This window comes from Mytilus californianus, unplaced genomic scaffold (assembly GCF_021869535.1).
Source record: "Mytilus californianus isolate M0D057914Y unplaced genomic scaffold, xbMytCali1.0.p SCAF_4, whole genome shotgun sequence".
Taxonomy (NCBI): Eukaryota; Metazoa; Mollusca; class Bivalvia; order Mytilida; family Mytilidae; genus Mytilus; species Mytilus californianus.
Window position 1 is genome coordinate 57,146,200 of NW_026262690.1, and position 23,613 is coordinate 57,169,812.

Consider the following 23,613-nt stretch of genomic DNA (forward strand, 5'->3'; position numbering starts at 1 on the left):
TTCCAGATCAAACTGGTTGAGGACATTCTGACAGATGGAGACAATACCAGATAGGTCAAAATACATTGTTAGGCCACACAGATTAGTGGCATACAAAATAACAGTGTATCATGCCTTCTTATTTTAAATTCACAATTACAATAAACTTCAGATAAAATTGAAGCATACTTTGGGGTTACATGAGATGGGATACTTATCAAAATGTCTTAGCTACCTGTACTATGGCTAGAGTGATAGCAGTCTGTCTATTGTCTGTTTTATGGGTAGGTTGACATCCAGCTTCAATTAATAATTGTGCTATTTTTACTGTCAGATCCATTTTATCATTCACCATTTTCTGCACCTCCTAAAAATGTAAACACATATAGCATCAAATCAGTTAAGTTCCAAAATAAAAGAGGCAACTGTTTCTTATTTAATATCAACTATCTGTATAGTTTTTATAAATTTTTTGTTAGAATTGTTGCAAAAGTAAAATCAGATATTTTGAAGGTGTTTAATCAGAAGCAAATAATATGGCTCTGTAGAAAACATGCACGAGGATACCCTATTGTGTCATAACTTCAAATAACTGTTAAAAGTCCCAGAACTCTGGATAACAGGGCTTTCAAAAAATATTTGAGCCAGCAGGACATTTTTTTCTAATCCTGATTATAATCCGTAAATATCTTAAATAACAAAAAGCAATCTTGGTAATCGGTTGGGCATCATAACAATGAGTGACATAAAAACAATATCAAACTTCTGACTTCTGATATAATTTGAATGTTCTGACGTAAACTGTTACATCGACAGTGCATCATTCAAAGTGTGCAACATCAGCGTACTAACATCTGCCTTAAGACTCTTTATTAATGCAAAATTCCGCTGTAAAAAAATTTGACTTTTATTCATCTGACTGTCGAAGTCCCATGCCTCTGGAATGAAATATCAGAATTTTTTTGAATCAAACATTATATTTAATTAAACAATTCCAATAATTATGTACAGTTCCAGTAAATCTTTCCAAGCAAACTGAAGTTATGGTACATGTGAAAAATTTACTTATCATAACTTTTTTTAGATTTAGAAAAAAAGTATTTTTTCTATCATTCACTTTTTAAGACCCAAACCACCCATAATATAAAATTTTCATTTTATTTATAATTCTAACAAAATTCTTAAGAAAATGCAACCACCCATAATTTATTAATTTGAGTGCCTCCCATCCCCCAATGCGTTTAAATCTGGAACAGCCCTTAAGGAAATTCAATATAAAGTCCTGTAGTTACATACCTCTTTAGAACCATGCCCACCAGATACTTTATTTGCTGCCAAATGATGCAACTGGAAAAAAGTAATTCATTATCAATACAAAATAATACTTTATTAGCAAGAATGCATTTTAGATTTATATCTACCTTATTTATCTATGTCAAGTGATATTTGTTGGTTTTATAGATTTTTTTTCTTATTCTGTATGTAAAAAACCTTTCTTTTCAGTTACCATGTTAGCAAAAGTTAGTCAGAAATTTTGTGATTCCAAAATACATAAATGTGCTTTGAATTGAATTGGTGAAAATAAGGCTGTGTACGGTGACCTCTAATTGCTTACTTCCACATCGTTTGAACTCTGGTGGATGGTTGTCCAATTGGCAATCATACCACATCTCCTTATTCTTATATTGAATGTTTTCATTGAAATATTGTTATTCTTATAATACATAAAGTATTGTTCATTTCATTTTATTCTGTTAATGTCAATTGCAATTGTGTAACACATGTAGGTTAATGTGTTGAATGTTATGTACATACAATCATTGCAGCAGGCAGAAATATTTTGTTTGAAATGGATTATGAATGTGCTCAGTATTTTTATTGATTGAATTGTAAGTCAGTTAAATAATAAAGGGGCATAACTCTAGAACAGTAAAAGTGATGCCACCAATATTCAAACTTGATCTGTGTTTTGTGGTAATAAGCATTGTGTATAAGATTTTTAAAGTTTGGTTGAGGCAAACTTAAGTTAAGAGAATGGAAACAAAAAATTCAGCAATTTTTCCATTTGTAAAGGGACATAACTTTAGAAAGGTAAAAGTGACGACACCCAAATTCAAACTTGATCTGTGTTTTGTGGTAATAAGCATTGTGTATATGTTTCATAACATTTGGTTGAGGCAAACTAAAGTTAGAGAACGGAAATCAAGTAAAAGACATCACAAAAGTTCCTCAAAATTTGACAAAACTATGTTTATGCATCAATAATAAGCTCACAGCATTAAAGCCATTAACATCAGTGATTGTGGGATCCCCTCCTTTCTTTAACAGATAAACAACTTGATCCTCTAAACCTTTCTGTAAAGCACTACTACAGGCTATACTCAGTAATGTCATTCCTGTAAATATTATTATAAATAATGAAATCAAAGACATAAAATAATGAAATTCATAACTATCCTTCAGACATAGTGAAAAATCTAGTACAGAAGCTGTTAAATGCTACATCTAAGAAAACTTGAATTTGATAAACATATTTTCTTCTAAAAATATTCAGTGAGAAAAATATATTTACTGTTGATGCCCCTAGGTCCTTGTAACAGATCTTTTTAATATATTTTTTCTTTAACAAGATAGCTGATTTGACATATTAAAATTCCTGCATAATACTAGTGATACATCAATGAAGTCAACAAAGTCACTGGCAGCAAATAGATAAACACAAATCATTCTTATTATTAAAGGGATCAACGTCTTTATGATTGGGTTTATACATGTCAATAAAAAAGGATTATACAAAGTAATTATAATTTAATTTAGTTACCTGTATCATTTTTAAAATTTATATCAACACCAGGCATCTTCAACAGAAAGTCTACCAATCCCATGTGACCTTTCATAAAGGCAACACCCACTGGGGTCAACTAGATATAATTATACAATTATATAAAATCTTTAAATGTCACTTAAATTTATCATTTCTATTAAAATTATATGCATAAGAGTTCTACATTTCTATCTTAGCAAATTAAACAAGATATATATTTTTCACTTACTGCTAAGCTGAATTAGATATTGTGATTTGGTTTTTTGTTTGTTTTGTTTACATTAAACGCTTTACATTAACTTGACATACAACATTGACAACTTGTCTTTTAAGATCAATTACAGCCTATTTCAATGAGTGTGTAGCTATAGGTAATATCTTTGGTTAGCTTGCTTGCTAGCTGAACCGTGAAGTCATTGTTAGGTAATGAATACTTCCCTCTGTTTGAAGTAGCCTAGTCCTATAGGCAGATAGATTGGTTATCTGTCGGACTAGTCTACTCTTAAAGGAGGGTAGTTTACCTAGCAAGCAAGCTAACCATATGATGATAATCTCATTATGCCTTTTTTTGTAGTTCTATATATTATTGGGAAACTGTCTCAGTGACATATACCACCATATTGTAAGGATCTTAATACAATGAGGCTACTAGTGAAGTTCAAAGAACTAAATATAAATTGTGATACTTTAACATGCACTGCAATGCATCCACGATACTTTTCTGTGGTGTTGTAGTTTTGAATTTGTTGAAAGTCTACAAAGCCATTCATTACAGTGAAAATTGTAAAATGAAAGAAGATTGTGTCCGAGGACATGAATGCTCCCTCCAAAGCTTGCTTATAATATGTAAAAATACTTTTGGACGGATGGAAGGATGGACAGTCAAGGGTAACACTTTAATGCCCCCTTGGCCTAGCTGCGGGGGCATAAAAATATGCAGGTCATACCATATTATATTATCTAATATTAACCTACAAAATTTTCTAATTTCAATTCTTTCTACTCCCTAATGTAATTTTTTAATTAAGACAATTACCTTCCAATCATTTGCTATTTTAGGATCAGCACCACCTTCATTGACCAGTAACTTAAGAACAAAGTACCATCCATAGGCTGCAGCATAATGTACCAGTGTGTTACCAGAACTATCAGCATGGTTAGGGTCAGACCCAAGGTATAACAAGTAGGAGGCTACTGTAACACTACCATTCATTACTGCATGTGTTAAAGCTGTTCTCTTGTATTTATCTGGTTATACAAATGAAAGATAATATAATGGAGGAAGATGTCAAAATATGCTTATCATACAGTATGTTTAAGGTGAATTTTTATGTTACAGATGTTAAAGCCATTTAAGCTTTGACTGTAAGTGTTAAGTTTAACATTTAACATTTAACGAAAGGACTACATACGGATCAGACAAATATGAGCAGGTCATTAAAAATATCCACAAATTTTAATTACAGGACGTTAAAATTTCTGCAAATTCTATCAGTCACACTTATCTGTTAAACTGCTATCAAGAATTCCAACTCTTATGAAATATTAGCACTTATATATTTTATAATGTTTTGACAGTAAATCAAGTTTTCACAACCACATTGTGACAACCAAAAATCAATATACAATGTAAGTTCTCACCTAATTGTTCAATTACAGCACCATTTTGAACTAATAATCGAACCATTTCCAGATTGCCTTTACTGGCTGCTATCATTAATGGTGATAGTTTGTTTTTACTTGCTGATAAAGGTTTGTTAACATCAACTCCGTGCTTTAGAAGTATTTTCAAAAGTTCCTGAAAAAAACAGTGGTCATATGTAAAATGAAATGATTTACCAATAGGGCTAGACAATTTAGCTCTGCATATGATACAACATTCTATGTTAAAACACTGATACTTTTAAAAACCACTCTCACCTTTTTTATGAAGTGGTCAGATACAAGGGCTGACTTTCTTTTTTTTTTGTTCAAATCAATGTGTTTTTGAAGTCAGTAACAGATGAGGAAATTTTCAATCAATTTGTTGCAACCAATTTTTTTTCCTTCAACACGAGAACAAAACCAAAAAGCAAGATCTTAATGTTGTCTTTCACAACGTAATATATTTATTTCAGATAGAAGGTTTTAAAATTTTATTTTAGGATATAATAAAATGCTTCGCTGGGCGCAGCTTGATACGACCGCAGAGGTCGAACCCTGAACAGTTGGGGCAAGTATGGACACAACATTCAAGCTTGATACAGCTCTGAATTTGGATTGTGATTAAATATTTGACACAGCATAGGTTTCTGACACAGAAAGAATGTGGTCTAAGAACTTCAATTTTTTTAATTTACCTATTATGGTCCAATGTCCAAAATCAAAATACATGGTTAGATTCAGCATATCAAAGAACCCCATATATTCAATTTTTGTTGAAATCAAACAAAGTTTAATTTTGGACCCCAACTTGGACAAACTTGAAAACTGGTCCCATAATCAAAAATCTAAACACATGTTTAGATTCAGCATATCAAAGTACCCGAAGAATTCAATTTTTGTTAAAATCAAACTAAGTTTAATTTTGGACCCTTTGGACCTTAATGTAGACAAATTTAAAAAACGGGTACCTAAATTAAAAATCTAAAAACACAGTTAGATTTGGCATATCAAAGAACCCCAATAATTCAATTTTTGATGAAATCAAACAAAGTTTAATTTTGGACCCTTTTGACCTCAATATGAACCAATTTGATAGCGGGCCCACAAATAAAAAATCTAAATACATGGTAAGATTCAGCATATCAAAGAACCCCATATATTCAATTTTTGTTGAAATCAAACAAAGTTTAATTTTGGACCCCAATTTGGACCAACTTGAAAACTGGGCCAAAAATCAAAAATCTAAATACATGTTTAGATTCAGCATATCAAAGAACCCCATATATTCAATTTTTGTTGAAATCAAACAAAGTTTAATTTTGGACCCCAACTTGGACCAACTTGAAAACTGGGCCCATAATCAAAAATCTAAACACATGTTTAGATTCAGCATATCAAAGAACCCTAAGAATTCAATTTTTGTTAAAATCAAACTAAGTTTAATTTTGGACCCTTTGGACCTTAATGTAGACAAATTTAAAAAACGGGACCCAAAATTAAAAATCTAAATACACGGTTAGATTCGGCATATCAAAGAACCCCAATAATTTAATTTTTGATGAAATCAAACAAAGTTTAATTTTGGACCCTTTGGACCTCAATGTGGACCAATTTAAAAACGGGGCCCAAAATCCAAAAACTTAATACACGGTTAGATTCAGCATATTAAAGAACCCCAAGAATTCAAGAATAAAACCCCATTGAAATTGATCAAGAAATAAGCAATTTATACGAAGTATCTTCTTTTGCACAATACTGTGCAATTGAATATTTCTTGCTATTGCGCAATACTGTACAATTGACAATTTCTTGCTATTGCGCAATATTGTGCTATTGGATATTTCTTGCTATTGCGCAATACTGTTAAATTGAAGATTTCTTGCTATTGCGCAATACTGTGCAATTGAAGATTTCTTGCTATTGTGCAATACTGTGCAATTGAAAATTTCTTGCTATTGCACAATACTTATATAATAATTTACACATCCTGTTTGGTGTGTATCTCCTACCATATCATTATCATTTGCTTTTAAATATAAATCAGAAATAACCAACTTAAAATGGAAAATTTTAAAAGAAAAAAAAAAGGAAAAAAAGAAAAAAAAAAAAAAAAAAAATCCCCCCCCCCCAATTTTTTGAACCCCCTTATGATTCATCACCCCCAAACTCAATCCCAGCCTTCCCTTTGTGGTATGGTACCTTGCAGTACAATTTCAGAGAGATCCATACACTTGAACACAAGTTATTGTCTGGAAACTAGAAAAATGCTTAGTTTTGGCCCCTTTTTGGCCCCTTTTTGGCCCCCAATTCCTAAAATTTTGAGGCAATTACCCCCAAACTCAATTCCAGCTTTCCCTTTGTGATATGGAACCTTGTAGTACAATTTCAGAAATATCCAAACACTTACACACAAGTTATTGTCATGAAACTAGAAAAATGCTTGTTTTTTGCCCCTTTTTTGGCCCCTAATTCCTAAAATTTTGAGGCAATTACCCCCAAAATCAATTACAGCCTTCCCTTTGTGATATGGAACCTTGTGGTACAATGTCAGAGAGATCCATACACTTACACACAAGTTATTGTCTGAAAGTTACAAAAATGCTTATTTTTGGCCCCTTTTTGGCCCCTAATTCCTTAACTGTTGGTACCATAACCCCCAAAATCAATCCCAACCTTCCTTTTGTGGTATTGAACCTTATGGTGAAATTTCATGGAGATCCATTCACTTAAACTAAAGTTAGAGTGCGAAAACCAATGTGTCTTCGGACGACGCCGGACGACGACGACGACGACGACAACGACGACGACGACGACGACGACGACGCCAACGTCATACCAATATACGACCAAAAAATTTTTAATTTTTGCGGTCGTATAAAAATAAATCAAATTAACTCTTTATCTACCACTGACAGATATATATGCGGTTTTTATCATCGTTCTGTCCGCAGTGACTGATAAATCCGCTTGCATAATCAAGCATGTATTCGCAGTGAATATTTCCGTAAAATATACCACTGTTAAAACCCTTTAGATTGGACAAAACTGTTGGGGAATCCCGAAATGAACCAATGAAATTCGGTTATACAAATGAATAATCTTTCAACTCGTACATTCCTTTTTATATAAAAAGTGTGTGTTTACATTTAATTATGATGAATTTTACACGTGTTCAGAATGCGATTAAAACAATGGCGGATGAATGGGCTTCTTTGTTCAAATCGTATAGCGAAAGTGAAGAATTTGAAGGATTTATGCAATTAGAAAGCAAAATTGGAAGAATAGGAAGGGATAATTTAGCTTGTTAGAACAAGATTGCGAGTCTTCCGAGGATGAAGAAGCCAAACATGGACAAATAATTTGAAAACTTTTTACGTCCGATTATGGCAGCTTTCAAGCTTGATAATGAAAAGAAAGAAATTGATTTCGTATTTGTTTCATTTTTTATACAATAAATACTGATTAATTAAACATTTAATTAGAGTACTCATAACACACCCTTAACAATTTGTGAAAAATTCTCTCACTGCAAATTATCTCTGGTAGTTAACCTACAATTCAGCTGCAGTAGCTAACTAATCAGCAGTGTGTAGTAGTGAACTGTAAAGGTACCTGTGGTAGATAAGAAGTTAAAGAACATTTAGTGAGCAAGGGAACATACCCCACACCACCAAAACATCAGGATTTTTGACATTTATATTGTATTACACAAATTTTTTTTTTAGTTACTATGACCTTGACCTTAGAACAAGTAACTTGTCAAAAAATACGGAGGTTTTTCCTAATCCTCTTATATGTGACCTTATATTCAATTAAGGTTGCAATCCTATACTAGTGTGTATAATTTGATCTAGCATTCCCCTACTAGTATGTAGAAATTTGATTTAGTGTCTTGAAACCATTTTTTGGCACAAATTTTCTTTCTATTTCAAGTAAATATGACCTTGACCTTAGACACAGTGACCTCAAAATCAATAAGATTTTATGTGACCATACATTTAGGTATGATTGTAATCATATATGTAGTATTTGATTAAGTATCTGGAAACTCCTTTTCTGCACAAATTTTAGCCTATTTTATTCACTTTGACTTTGACCTTTGAAGAATTGACCTCAAAATCAATAGGACTCCTCTTCTCATTATATGTGACAATATATCTAGGTAAGATTGCAATCCTGTGTGTAGTATTTTATTACGCCTCCAGAAACCACTTTTTTGCACATATTTTGAGCTATTTTCAGTTAATTCAACCTTGACCTTTGACTTAGTGACCTCAAAATCAATAGGGATCTTCCTCTCATCATATGTGAACATATATTTAAGTACCGTAGATACTCGCTTAATAGTCGATCCTACTATAAGTCGGGGTCCCTTTTCAGCACCAAATTCTAAGGATTTAGTCTTGACCCTCGTATAAGTCGGACAAAATTTGGGCATTTTTTTTTTCAGCTGACAGTAACTGAACGCCGGTAAAACCAATGCAAATCCAGGAATAATATTCATTTCTGCATTAATGTTTGTTTGGTTTGAATTTAGTTGATGCTCATCATGATAATTTATATTGCTGTTAATAATAAAGATGTATTCATTTCTCTTGTTTTGTTCACTGTTCAAATGTCAGATTAGCCATGTGTTGTTTACGTAATGCATCAATGATTTTGTAGGGTATGACTAACAACCTATTGTTTGAGAAAAGCGAATATAAACCAATATGAACCTGAAAAATTTAAAGTCAATCAACACTTGATGAAAATATTTTTCACAGCATACATAACTCGGTGTTAAATGAGCATGAACACTTCATAATTCTTATTATATTGTGATGATTAAAGGATTAAAAAAATTAAGTGAAGCTAATCAATATATTAAAATAACTAACTCCAACTCATTAGTGTCATCTGTTTACCTATCACTGATAGTTTTCACACCTTTAGTGAATACAACTCTTTGTCTCTTAATTGGGGTTATCAATGGATTATATTGGCTTGTCAATCAATTTTGTAATTTTTGTTTACCTGAGACACTATAATGAATAATATTTTGATTTTGGGAATGAATCTTAAAATTATTTTTTGATTATTATATGATTTATAAGCATTGAATTGATATCATGATATCACAATAATGACACAATAACTCCGCTGAAAACATCCTTTCACATATTTGGTACATTGTTATCTCCTTTTCATTTTTGGTTCTTGGCTCTTCTTTTGGGTTTATGGGAAAACCATGTGACCATGAAAATCAATACACAAACCGGAAACGGTAGAATTTCAACACGAATTTGCAGAAAATGTTTACCAAAGAACAAATAAAACACAAAGACAGTATTGAAGTCATTTATTTTCAACAAAAACTTTTTATTTATTGATTTATGTAGGTTTGGCAATCAAAAACGTAGTTTTGACCAGGAAATTCACTCCTGACCACTTTTCTCAAGCTTGGATTTTTCCTCTGGTCGCTAGATCTCGTCTATTAGTCGCCCCCCCTCTCTGGATTATGAATTTTACTCCCAATTTTCCGACTAATAAGCGAGTAGGAACGGTAAGGTTGCATTAGGAAATAAAGTTTTTGAGTTATCATCCGGAAATGAAAATGACTGGACTGACTGACGAATGGACGGGTAAAAATCTATATACATGTACTCCTCCAGATACTTCTTACGGTGGGGTATAATGACTGGAGATTATTCAATAGTAAAATTTTGATAACTTTACATTTTACAGATTTTTTTATTATCCTATTTATTTATTTTTCCATAGAATTTTCATTATGGTCTAGTTGGTCGACTTGCCATGCTACGTTTGTTGAAGCATTATAATGAAATTTAATCACTCAAGACTTTCAGTTCTTTCATTAGATACTTAGTTTTTCCTCCTTTTTCTGTGTTTTAATATACTAACCACATCTCCTCCTTCTGCTGCTACATGGATTGGACAAATGGACTCCCAGTTAGGTCTGTTTATACCACCCACACCAAACTTTTCTGTAAAGACATCTCCAGCACCCCCTTTGTCTGTAAACAAATAAAAATATGATAAATCTGCTGTCATTCTATTTATTGATTGATTGATGCTCATTGGGAAATTTATGCATTTTCAGGATAACAGCATTATAATGAGTTATGATTATCAATTTTAAATTCTTTAAGTCAAAGGATCATACCCATGACCTCTTGTAATTGAGTTGAACATGCTACAAAGAATCCAAAGAGGTTATTACTGTGCTGGTTCTACTGTACATTGAAAGATTTCCATTTGAACCTCCTTTCCTGAAAGAATAAACAAACCAAAAAGATAAAAAGAGGGTTCAAAAGGATAATACATTTAAAAGGATGTTCTTGTACTTGGAATGTTTTACTTAGATATGTAAAACTGAATGCTGCTATTACTTTATAAATAACATAGACTTGAATGTTTATTAAAGCTGCATATAAACCCTGTCCTGAAAATGATATGATCTCATACTTTAAATACACACATATGGAGAGTGACTGATAGATACCTGTTTTTGCCCTCTTGAGAAGGACATCAGCATTTTCAGCCCTTCTGGCTGTACAAGCATAAAACAATGGTGTGCACTTTCTTCTGGTAACATCAAATGGACTAGCACCTCTGAAAAACAACATTGGAATTAAAACAATTATTTCTATGCATCATTAGTAACAAGCAAGAAGCACATTGAGAATTTTTTTTTGAATGTTTGTGTGGAAAATTATTTGTAAACAATAATACAAAACAGAGATGTATAACACTAAGTATTGAGTGGAATATATTTTGAGTGCACAAAAAGTAGAGTGTTTTAATGTCACATTAAGCAAAGACACAAAATATCTAAAAATTTTCATTTCACCAATGTCTGAAATTTATAAAATTTTCATTCCTTCATATGACATTATAAATCAAATGAACACACACTACATTTCATTTCATTGATTGATTGTATCTTATCAAAATTCAATGGCAGTTATTTCATTAATATTCAAAACAACACTTTATTTTATTGGTTATTCATTTGCAAATACAGTTAATCAATTAAGAACAAGATGTATGACAACACATGCATCTTGTTCTTAATTGATTAACTGTATTTGCAAATGAATAACCAATGCTAAGCTTACTCCAACTTGTTATTCAAAGTATCAGTTATCAGGAATTAGGTGTCTGACAGACTGGAAAAGCAACTCATCACTATCAAGCTGCTGACCAAATATGAAGTCATTGTGTTCGGTAGTGCTGAAGAAATGTTTGATGAAATTTCGTTTCAGATAATGAAAACTAAAAAGTATTGACTAACAGGAAGTGAGTGTCTGACAGATCTTACATTAGCTCACATGTTTCACCTAATCACTGTCAAGCTGCTGAACAAATAAGAAGTTTTTTCTGTTCAGAATTACTTGAGAAAAGTGTGACAGAAATATTTGTTGGATGAACAGACAGAAAAAATGACTGCAATATGAGTGGGTGTATAATAAAAACAACTCAACAGCTGTATGCCCTTTGTCTAAGTGACAGATAAAAGAAATTTTCTATACTACATTTAAATTTTACTTTTTAAGTAGGACTTCTAGTGGTCCTGTTCCTTGACAGGTTGCAGCATAGTGTATGGGTTTTCTCCCTTTCTTATCCTCCAGGTTAATATCTGGTTCTATAGATAGCAGCCTCTCTAGGTACTTCTTGTTTGGATTGATACAAGCACAGTGAAGTGGTGTCATCTACAAAAAAATATTATGAGAACTTGTATACTTGTGACATCATTTAATATTCAAACTATTCCAAGATTTCATACACTAGTCACATCAACTATAAAATTCAAAATACACTGAAAACTCTTACCCTAGTGGTGTCTACAAAATAGAAAATAATCTGAGAACTCATTTATACTTGAAAAATCATCTATACTATTCCAAACTATTCCAGAGATTGTTTCTGGTCTTTATTCTTGATAAAGATGTTATTCTATTGCTTGTTAACACTAGGAAACAGAACAAGTAATACTATATAGTTTTATTTCATTAATTAACTCAGTATCTTTTATTATGTTCATTTGAATTCAAAAAAAGACTTACCATAGACTGATCTCCTGGTTTCTTTCTGACAGAGTCTGCTCGTATGGTGGCTGGTAGATCTTCTGTTGTTTTTGTCAATACCTTCAAATCAAAACATAATTATCATGGAAACCATTAAACCCAATTGTACACAAAACTAGAGGCTCTAAAGAGTCTGTGTCACTCATCCGGGTCTATGTGCATACTGAACAAAGGACACTCTCCAACATTGTAGACGAGAATAGAATTCATGACAAAAATCTCTGTTTTGTTGATCTTGGATGCTGATAATTTAGACTGTTTAGTTTCTCTCTATCTTCTTTAGTTTTTGCTCAAAACACAAAAGAGAGTAAAAAAATCCTCATTTAAGGGGAATCACTCATATAAAGAGTGACAGTCTACTAATTATATCGGCAAAATTTGACTTGTCAGTAGATCTTGCCTTGCTGATCATTTTTGCAAAACGCAAAAAATAAAATGGTAACAATCGTCATTAAAGGGCAATAACTCCAATAAGGAGTCGTCAGACAATTTCCTCCATATTGTCTAAATCCTAGATATTGTCTTGCTGATCATTTTTGCTTATTTAAGTTTCTATCTATCTATTATAATTTTTAAGATATAAGGCAAAAACGCAAAATATTGGTTAAAATTGTCATCAAAGAGCAATAACTCTAATAAGGAGTCAACTGACGATTTCGACCATTGAATTTATTTGTAGAACTTGTTTTGCTGATCATTTTGCAATTTAAAGTTTCTCTCTATCTATTATAGTTTTCAAAGATAATAAGCAAAAATGAAAAAAAAATGGTAAAATTTGTCTTTTAAGGGCAATAACTCCTATAAGATGTCTCTGACAGTTTTGTCGTATATGCACAATTGGTAGAGCTCAACATTCTGAACATTATTGCCCTGTCAAATTTTCTTTATTTATAACGGTTTTCAAAATAATAGACAAAACTTGCATTTTACCCCTATGTTCTATTTTTAGCTATGTCAGCCATCTTGGTTGGCAGGCAGGGTCATCGGACATATTTTTAAAACTAGATACCCCAATTATGCCTGTGGCCAAGTTTGGATAAAGGAGTAGGTCCCGTAAGACCTCTTTTTGGCCCCAAAATATAGCAGTTTTACAAAATTGTTAAAATGTAAACTTTTAGCTATTTATTGGAAAGAAGAATACTTCTGTTACATAAATATGGGCTGTTTTTGACAATACAATGCACATGTATCGGGTACTAGCATCATTAAGTCATGCTAAATTACTGAAATCTTCACAATTTTAGCATTTGAGTTAATTTTTAGACAGTTTTCGTCTTAAATGGAAGAGGCCGCATTCGTGTTCATTCTTAATATTTAAATGTAAGTTGTACTTGAAGATAATACATATCATATATAAAGATCGAGGATGAACACGAATGCGGCCACTTTCATTTTTGACAAAAACCATCTGAAAAGTGACATATTATGGCATAATTGATAGATTTTTAATATTTAAGCCTGAATTTGAGCGTCTTTAGTGACTAAATCGGCCAAAATCTTTCAGATAAACTAATTAAATCTACTAAAGTAGACACTTGAGTGTTTAAAAAGTGTCCAAAATATTTCATCAGATGAACCTGAAATTTGAGGCCAAAATTGGCCCTTACCGGACCTACTCCTTTGGTCCAGTAGTTTCAGAGGAGAAGATTTTTGTAAAAGTTAACGACGACGGACGCCAAGTGATGAGAAAAGCTAACTTGGCCCTTCAGGCCAGGTGAGCTAAAAAAGTCATATGATCAGATACAATATTCAAATGCAGATTTTTTTTTCAAATGTTGCTTTTACAAGTAGTTTTAATAATGAATTCATCTACAACACTAGTACTGATAATACGAGTCCAGTCATAAATAATCCCTGCTATGCCTATATGATATGTACAAATGTCCCATGAAAGAACAGAAGTCACATTTCACAAGTTGGCATATAATCGATTGATTAATTGTTGTATGCTTAATGTTCAGTGGCTAATCTTTCATGCATATTCAGGACAAAAACAAGTTAACACTAATAACAACAAGGCAACATTTCTATTAGCATTTCAACTACTTACATCTATATGAAGAAAATTATATCCATGTCCATCTTTGTTCTCTTTAATGATAGCACCTGCTAATTCCAAATGGCCCCTCATAACAGCTAACTCTAAACTGTTCCTTAAGCTATTTTTCTGTCAAATTGAGAAAAAAATATGTTCACAGTATTATGATAAACTATTTAGTAATCAGATGATTCTTTATATAGATCATTTTAAGATTGAAATTGTACAGAGTATTGATCATTTTTATGTTATCAAATAATTAGTACTATATGATGTAATGCTTGTTTTTTGATAATTGGTATAACAGAAAATGTCATCAAAGCTATTTCAATGTAATGTATAAGTTTTTCCATAAAACTAAATTGATCAGCAGTATGTGAATTGAATCAGTTTCCATGAAAACATTTTCAATTTGTTTTTATTACTTCTCGATTGCAGAACAACTGTGTTAAGTTTACACAATAATATACCAGAAAAATTACTTTATTAGGCATATTTATGGAAACCACTCTTTACAATGGCTATAACAAATTTATCCAAATATAAGGCATAAAGCTTAAGCCATAAGCTGGTGTTAAATTGAAAAACTCATTCAGTTCAGACCAATTCTTTAAATATAACTAAAAGACTGACAATGTATTCCATTCATATTTCATGTTGGAATTGAAGTGACAATATTTAAGGAAACAAGAGTGTTAACAAGCTTTATGATTATTACCACACGGCCTTGTTGGTTGATTGGTAAGGTATTGATATATGCATCAATGGTTTCTTTCTTCACCCCTTTCAACATAGCTTGATCCAAAACCTCTAAATTATTAATATATTTTTCCTGAAAAAGTAAAAAAAAGCAATACATCAGTTTCAGTAAGAAATCTTTACAGCCGATTTCATTGAGTGTGTAGACAAATGTAATATCTTTGGTTAGCTTGCTTGTTGGCTGAACCATGAAGTCATTATTAGGTCAGGTTTACTACCCTCCTTTCTAAGTAGCCTAGTCCATTAGACAGATAGATTGGATATCTATATGACTAGTCTACTCTTAAAAGAGGGTAACTTACCTAACTTAATAATGACTTCACAGTTCAGCTAGCAAGCAAGCTAACCAAAGATATTACCTTTGCCTACACACTCAATGCAATCGGCTGTAACTGTACATAAAAGTAAAGATATGTTTAACCACTTTATATTTTACAAAATGTTAATTTTAATTAATAATGAAGTACAAAATATGTTGCCTAGATTTTTTTCAAACTAAAATTCCATTGTTCATAAACCCTACTTGTCAATCTTTTGGAAAAATACATAAAATCCAAAACATTTTAGAATCTTTTCATGCTCAAACATACTCCCACACTTACTTGGCTTATAAAAATAGATATTCTCTATAAAATAAAGAGCGAGCATAAAAACAACAGCACATCTGTATACAAAAGACAAAATAACATGGCAGGATAAAAGATACAATCAATATTAACCTAAAGTAGTTTAGAATAAAATGCTCCGCTGGGCACAGCTTGATACGACTGCAGAGGTCGAACCCTGAACAGTTGGGGCAAGTATGGACACCACATTCAAGCTTGATACAGCTCTGAATGTGGATTGTGATTAAATATTTGACACAGCATAGGTTTCTGACACAGAATGAATGTGGTCTAAGAACTTAAAATTTTTTAATTTACCTATTATGGTCCAATATCCAAAATCTAAATACATGGTTAGATTCAGCATATCAAAGAATACAAAGAATTCAATTTTTGATGAAATCAAACAAAGTTTAATTTTGGACCCTTTTGACCTCAATGTGGACCAATTTGATAACGGGGCCCAAAAATCAAACTACATGGTTAGATTCAGCATATCTAAAAACCCCATATATTCAATTTTTGATGGAATCAAACAAAGTTTAATTTTGGACCCCAACTTGAACCAACTTGAAAACTGGGCCCATAATCAAAAATCTAAACACATGTTTAGATTCAGCATATCAAAGAACCCCAAGAATTCAATTTTTGTTTAAATCAAACTAAGTTTAATTTTGGACCCTTTGGACCTTAATGTAGACCAATTTGAAAACTGGACCCAAAAATTAAAAATCTAAATACAAGGTCAGATTCGGCATAACAAATAAATAAATGTGGTCAAAGATTTTACAAATCTAATGCGCCATACTGTGCAATTAAAGATTACTTCTTGAAATTTTTCAATATTTGAAATTTGAAAAAAAAATATTTGAAGAATAATTCTTTTTAATTTCTGAAATCTGAAATGATAAAAAATTGTCCCCCCACAATTTCTTTTAACCCCCCCTCCCCTTTTCCCCCAAATATTTCTTTCCCTCAAGATATGGTCATAATCTCAATTCAAATTTCCAATGGAGTTAGCAACCATAATTACCCATTTAAATACCATAGTGCTAACTTAATCTATTTTATAATAGAATTTAAAATATGGTGTCAAATCTTTCATACAGATTTTTTTGTAAAAAAAAAAGATGCAACATTTGCAGATATTTTTACTGGTCTTCCTTTATAAATATGCATTTCTTTAAACATAGTTTAAAAGCAGTGTAAGGGAAGTAATCAAAACCTTGTATTTGGATTACCTCCCTTACACTGTTTTAAATTGTCTTAATTGTTCATTAACCATTACTTTATACATAATTTAAAAGCAGTGTAAGGGAGGTAATTCAAATGATGTAATTGATTTATCTCCCTTACACTGCTTTAAATTATGTTTTGTACTAGAGTATTTGTCCGTTAACCAGGACAACCTTGTTTTTCCCCCTTTTTTGCCCCGAATTCCTAAACGGTTTGAGCCATAACCTCCCAAAGCAAATCCTAACCATCCCTTTGTGGTATGGAAATGACTGACAATATTGCATAAAAAAATTAAAAAAGGCAAATATCTATGCATATGTAAACTTGATTTTCTGATGACGTGTTAAATGTGTTCAGATGACAAATATTTATTATTAAAGAGTCACTGCACTAATATAGAGAAAAAAGTCTGACACAGTATATCATATTATAATTTCAACCTCATATAATATAAGAGGAAGACTCATACAGGATCAATATTAACTATTTGGTTTGTCATTTTAATGCAAGGAATGTTGAATAACCCTTAAAATTAATAATGTGCGATGAATATCTTTTTACTACCGGTCCCCCATTTTATGACACCTTTATTAACTAATAACTTCAAATAACCACCAAAAGCTGACTGAGGATGAACACGACTGTAGGAAGACTCATAAAGGATCAATATAAACCATTTGGTTTATAATGTATTTTAAGGCATTGGTTAATAGACATTCTGTATTAATAGGTTTTTTTTGTATTAGACATGTATCAACGACCAGTTCTCAGTCACATGGAATTGTATTAACTGGACAATTTATAATGTATTTTAAGTCATTGGTTAATAAATCGAAATAAACAGTTATAGACCTTCTTTCTTTATTAGTTAATCTTATTATTAACATTTATAAGAAATAAACAATGAATTTAAATTATTTTTCAAAAAGGTATTCATTATATAACTTACTTTAGTAAAAGCAGCATTTCCTTCTCTGCTTCCTCTACTTGCTGTTAACTTTCTGATAAAAGTTACACCAAGAGATACAGGGTTATATCTAAAAATTACAAACAAGATATACAGTGAGTCAAAACTAACAAATATATATCCCTACACAAAATTGTAATTGAAAGCAAACAAATTTATTGAGGAAAACTTGCTAAAGAGTCGCATAATTTTTTATGTGGTTGTATTTATCACCTACATACACAGTACTCTGACAGTGGGGTATCTAAATAGGACAAACAAGTTTAGTAATTGTACTAAAAGTCCCTAACATGTCTGGAAAAGTGTGTCTGGGACGATCTAAACCAAGATATTATATTTTGTAAGATGAAAAGTCTTCTTGTGAACATTAGCTTGGCATGTAAATATATTATACACCTTACCAGCAAAGTAAGTACTTTACAGTTAATAAGGGGACGAAGTCCCCTATAACAGTAGAAAAATCAATAACAAAAATTTTTTTAAAAAAATCGGGAAAATTTCCCGAAATTTTCATTGTAATAATGAACTCAAAATCGTTAACTTTTTTTTTGTAACTTTTTTTAATATCCGCATTTGCGCAGAAATCTACTTCCTTCTTCCAGTCTCGTTTGTCATGAGACTGAGTGAAATATATATTTATCAGTCCAGTAAAATATAGGAAGGAACACAATAACAATTTCAATTCTTTGATATGAAAAAATGTTACCTGATGATAGCGTTTCTTTGTTTACATTGAATATGACGTCATAACTAAAATAACGTCACAACTAAAATCCCTAACAAAAACAACAGAACCAAAATCGGAAACATTACGCTATTTTCCGTTTCTTTTTTAACAGATTTAGAACTTAATATATGTTTGAATTAAAAAAAAAAATTTATATAGACTTCGTCCCCTTTCACAGGTAATGCCTGCCTCATATTAATGGTTTCACTTCTTTCACTACTATTTTGGCTAAAATCTTTACAGTTCTTATGTATTTAAAAACATGATTAATGTGTATCTTATGTTTCATTGAAACTCATTTTGTAAAATTGGTAGCATTGTATCCAGTCGTTGATAGCATTATTTTTAGCTTTAACAACTTACGATCCTGTGCCAAGTGCCTCTAAAAGAACAGGTGGAGGAGACTGTTTCAGTCTTTTATTTCCTTTGTCTGTGATATCTTTATTCAATAAAGTCATCATTTCAATATTATTGTTTTCTATAGCCATTTGGAAAGGACTTCTTTCATCTGCTATTGATTTAGGAATTTGAACCTATATAAAACACAATCTACATTTACTCAAAAATTAAAGTTTAACCCCAAAACACAATCTACATATACTCAAAAATTAAAGTTTAACCCCAAAACACAATCTGCATATACTCAAAAATTAAATTAAAGTTTAACCCCAAAACACAATCTACATATACTCAAAAATTAAAGTTTAACCCCAAAACACAATCTACATATACTCAAAAATTAAAGTTTAACCCCAAAACACAATCTGCATATACTCAAAAATTAAATGAATGCATATTCTCCTGTTGATTTCTCTGGAAGTTGAAAATTCAATTAAATACATCTTATTTTTTATCTCTATAGAAGCTAACAATTATAGCTGTTGAAATATTTTAATGATTCATAAAAAACTCTAGTTTCTGACTTAGTAGTTAAAATGAAAAGCTTAACTATAACTGTTAAAAGTGTTTCATATAGAAGTAAAAATTACATTGTAAATGTGTTGATCATCTTCTAACAACTGTTTCAGTAATTCCATATCATTCTGTAAAACTGCTCTGAATACCAGCTTGGTATGGGACATCTTAGAAATAAATGGCACATGGTCCCTACAAAGATAATTTTAACATGATTCAAACATTTTTTTGTCACAATGATAGGCCATCATTCAATACTTACTAAGCTAATTGGCATAAAATGTTCCAGTATATTATTCCATCATTTTTTAATAGAGCATCCTTCATTTACCTTGGAAGATACTTTACATTCAGTTCATTAGTTGTTTAGTACATATAGGAGTAATACAGTACACGATGATACACAGTCAGTCTATCATGGTAAGTGAAGGCTAGCTGAGCAATATTTCATCACATATTACTGATTTAAAGTTTAAGCATAACAAGAAGAGAGGACGCATAACAAGGTCTCACCTCCTTTTAGTGATTATCACTGAATTAGTCTGAATATGTTGAATATCTACAAGGACATGGTCAGAATAGGGACAATACACATTTCACTGACATTGAGACATTGTAACAGGCATTAATCATATATATATATATATAGTATATAATTATAGTAGACATCCAGAAATATGTTGATTACTCAAGATACCAGATCTCATATAGCAAGCTGACATAAAATTGAAGTCTCCTCCAAAAGTTTGGACTTTTAAGTATTTCAGGTAGTGTTTACAAACCGATGAACAAAATGTTCCATTGCACAAAACAGATAATAAATCACAACCACCAATAATAAAGATTTATTCTCACTTGAATGTCTCATAAGAGAGTTGAATGTGATTTTTTCTAGTCATAACAGACTTTAATGTAAAATATTCTTGTCGTAACACAGTTGAATGTGATTTTTTCTATCTATGTAGGAATCATATTCGTGTGATGGTTTTGTCCTGTAATAAAACTGATTACTATTTTATAAAGGCATATTACTGCAGACATACTTACTTTGTTTCAAATAATGGATCTTTTTCTATAACCTTAATCTTTAGGTTAGGCTTCAAGTTTTTGTCTGGTCCTCTTTTCTTATCAGATTTGCCTTCCTTTTTACCATCCTTCTTTGGTGTCTTTTTGGTATCTGTAATAGTTTCAAAATTCAGTTTTACTAGCCTTCACTCAGATGTTAATACATATATTTTTATCAAGAGTTGACTCTTATCAATTTGTAAAATGGCTACATACCTTTTCTTTTTTCATTTTATTTCTCTAGCAGTATGTTTTTATTCAGATTACATGTAATTTTGTTTCCATTGATAAATGCAATTTGTTGCAAATTATGATCATCAGATTTTTGAGCATTATTTTCATCAAACATATGCAAAATTGCTTTAACTTCTTACCTATAGACAATGTACGGACATTGCTGGAGAAGGTCTACTTTGGTAAAGAATACTCAAGTATGATACAAAGTAATAGTCAATTTATTACAAGTTTTAGCTAAGGTTTATTATGAATATCCTACCTTTCTTTTCTTTTTTGTCAGATTTGGTTTTTGGTGTAGATTTTTTACTTGATGACTTTCCTAAAAATAAAAAACAACCCATTAAGCAACTAACAAATACCATATAAATTATGTACAGTGTTTTATATAAATACAGACTCATGTCAGGTATTCTAGTGGAATTTCAATATAGTAGGGACATTTATCATAAACAGAAGACAAAAGGGTAAATAGACAATATGACAAGGGATTTACTTTAAGATATATAGGATGAATGATTAAGGACAGCAATAAGCTACAAAAGCAGAAGGGTAATCCTCCATTCAAGAGTTTTCTGTGAGAGTACTATTTTTAATTTTTTACAATTGCACTGACAAAACAACAATGCATACATTGGTTTTCACACAGATTATGACAGACCATGATTTATATTTATTTTTAGTCATTTTAAATTGCAGCACACAAGATTCTGATATTGTTTTAAAAGGTATCTGATTAAGGTTTTTTTACTGCAAACCAATCAATGGAGAGCGTCTTACTTTTTCAGCTTGAAGACTATACTTGTATACAATTCATTTGTGCTTTCAAATTTGCATATTATTGGCAATAGCTGAATATTTGTAAACTATACAACTTGGAAAAAGTTACTGAACACTACTTCACCATTACCAGATTTTAAGAACACCCTCACACCTTTTTTAGATGGTGGTGTAGTTTTAGACTTTGACAGCTTCTGTTTCTTTGTAGTTGGTTCATCTTCCCAATCTGAAATGAACAGAAAAAATATCTTAATATCTGTGGTTATAGCTCAAACTAGTCAATATAAGTATGATTGTCATTTAATTTGTTTAAGCATAAGGTTGGCCAAATTTTTATTTTGTAATGCAGATCTGTAATTCATTACTATTTAACTAAATACCAAATCTACCAACACATCTTCAAGAATAAAAGAACAGAGTTCCAATGTCCCCCGCGTTGCACATATTTTATCTGTCCAAGGGCAATAACTAAAAAAAAAAAATTATTTTGTTTTTTAAAACTTTTTAAAATTATTTTAGAGAGTTGAAGAATTGAGAGCAATTTCTCATTTATATAATATTTCCAAGGGACATAACTCATTAAAAATATTTGATCGGCTATTATTTTCAAAATTGTACATGATATTGCTGATATTAACCTTTGATATGAATTTGATAAAAATCTGGCAAACACTGTACATGTGAATGCGCTTACAATGCAAATTTCCATATAATTAATATTTCTAAGGGGCATAACTCTTTTAAAAATATTTGGCACTGATTTTCAAACTTGTCTAAGACATTGCTGATATAAACCTATCATATAAGTTTTATAAAAATCTGGCAAGAATAGTACATGTGAGAGCACTAACATTGCAATTTTCCATTTAATTAATATTTCTAAGGGGCAGAACTCTTCTAAAAATAAGTGATCAGCACTGATTTTCAAACTTGTCTGAGACATTGCTGATATAAACCTATAATATAAGTTTCAAAAAAATCTGGCAAGAATTGTACACATGAAAGCGCTTATGATGCAATTTTCCATAAAATTAATGTTTCCAAGGGGCATAACTCTTTTAAAAAGAGTTCATGGGCACTGATTTTCGAACTCCTCTGAGACATTGCTGATATAAACCTATGATATAAGTTTCATAAAAATCTGGCAAGAATTGTACACATGATAGCGCTTACGATGCAATTTTCCATAAAACTAATGTTTCCAAGGGGCATAACTCTTTTAAAAATAGTTCATCGGCACTGATTTTCAAACTCGTCCTAGACATTGCTGATATAAACCTATGATATAAGTTTTATAAAAAAACTGGCAAGAATTGTACATGTGAGAGCACTAACAAGACAGGACAGATGCCCGCTATTTCTATGTCCCCCGCAACGCGTTGCACGGGGGACAATAACCAGGGGCCATAGTGGTTGATAGTACGTAGTTCATCTACAGTGATCAGCAGCATGTTTACACTGAGGTTATAAGTTTCATCACCGCTCATGGCAAGGTGTTTTCAACCTAATCTTTATTGACTAGGATTGCCAGTTTTCCTGCTGAAAGTTGGTGGTTTTCTACAGGTACTCTGGTTTCCTTTGATAATGCAAATGTTGAAATTAAAATAGCAATACTTTAACATGTAAGTTATGCAAATATTCAAAGTCAATGAACCATGACTGAAGGTACAGGGCTAAACAATCTCCATGGAAATGAGATGTGCCAATGCTAATACAACTGCAAACCAAATACCATTGACTTTTCATAAGT

At 31.4% G+C, this 23,613-nt stretch overlaps 1 protein-coding gene across 3 annotated transcripts in view; it reads right to left on the reverse strand.

Annotated features, from left to right (window-relative positions):
- Nucleotides 1–23,613, reverse strand: part of LOC127698442 (poly [ADP-ribose] polymerase tankyrase-like) — an 85,047-nt gene that overhangs the window by 49,515 nt on the left and 11,919 nt on the right. For 2 of the 3 annotated variants that reach the window (XM_052201891.1, XM_052201890.1), the window contains exons 5-22: nt 21,994–22,089; nt 21,346–21,405; nt 20,832–20,961; nt 19,859–19,976; nt 19,233–19,402; nt 18,125–18,212; nt 15,294–15,407; nt 14,588–14,704; nt 12,517–12,597; nt 11,999–12,162; nt 10,953–11,062; nt 10,352–10,464; nt 4,445–4,601; nt 3,840–4,051; nt 2,801–2,900; nt 2,254–2,375; nt 1,276–1,326; nt 215–346 (exon numbers count right to left, since the gene is read on the reverse strand). In XM_052201891.1, the coding sequence (XP_052057851.1) occupies nt 215–346; nt 1,276–1,326; nt 2,254–2,375; nt 2,801–2,900; nt 3,840–4,051; nt 4,445–4,601; nt 10,352–10,464; nt 10,953–11,062; nt 11,999–12,162; nt 12,517–12,597; nt 14,588–14,704; nt 15,294–15,407; nt 18,125–18,212; nt 19,233–19,402; nt 19,859–19,976; nt 20,832–20,961; nt 21,346–21,405; nt 21,994–22,089 (2,135 nt within the window). The remainder of the gene's footprint in view (nt 1–214; nt 347–1,275; nt 1,327–2,253; nt 2,376–2,800; nt 2,901–3,839; nt 4,052–4,444; nt 4,602–10,351; nt 10,465–10,952; nt 11,063–11,998; nt 12,163–12,516; nt 12,598–14,587; nt 14,705–15,293; nt 15,408–18,124; nt 18,213–19,232; nt 19,403–19,858; nt 19,977–20,831; nt 20,962–21,345; nt 21,406–21,993; nt 22,090–23,613) is intronic. The other variant, XM_052201892.1, reaches the window with a different exon arrangement.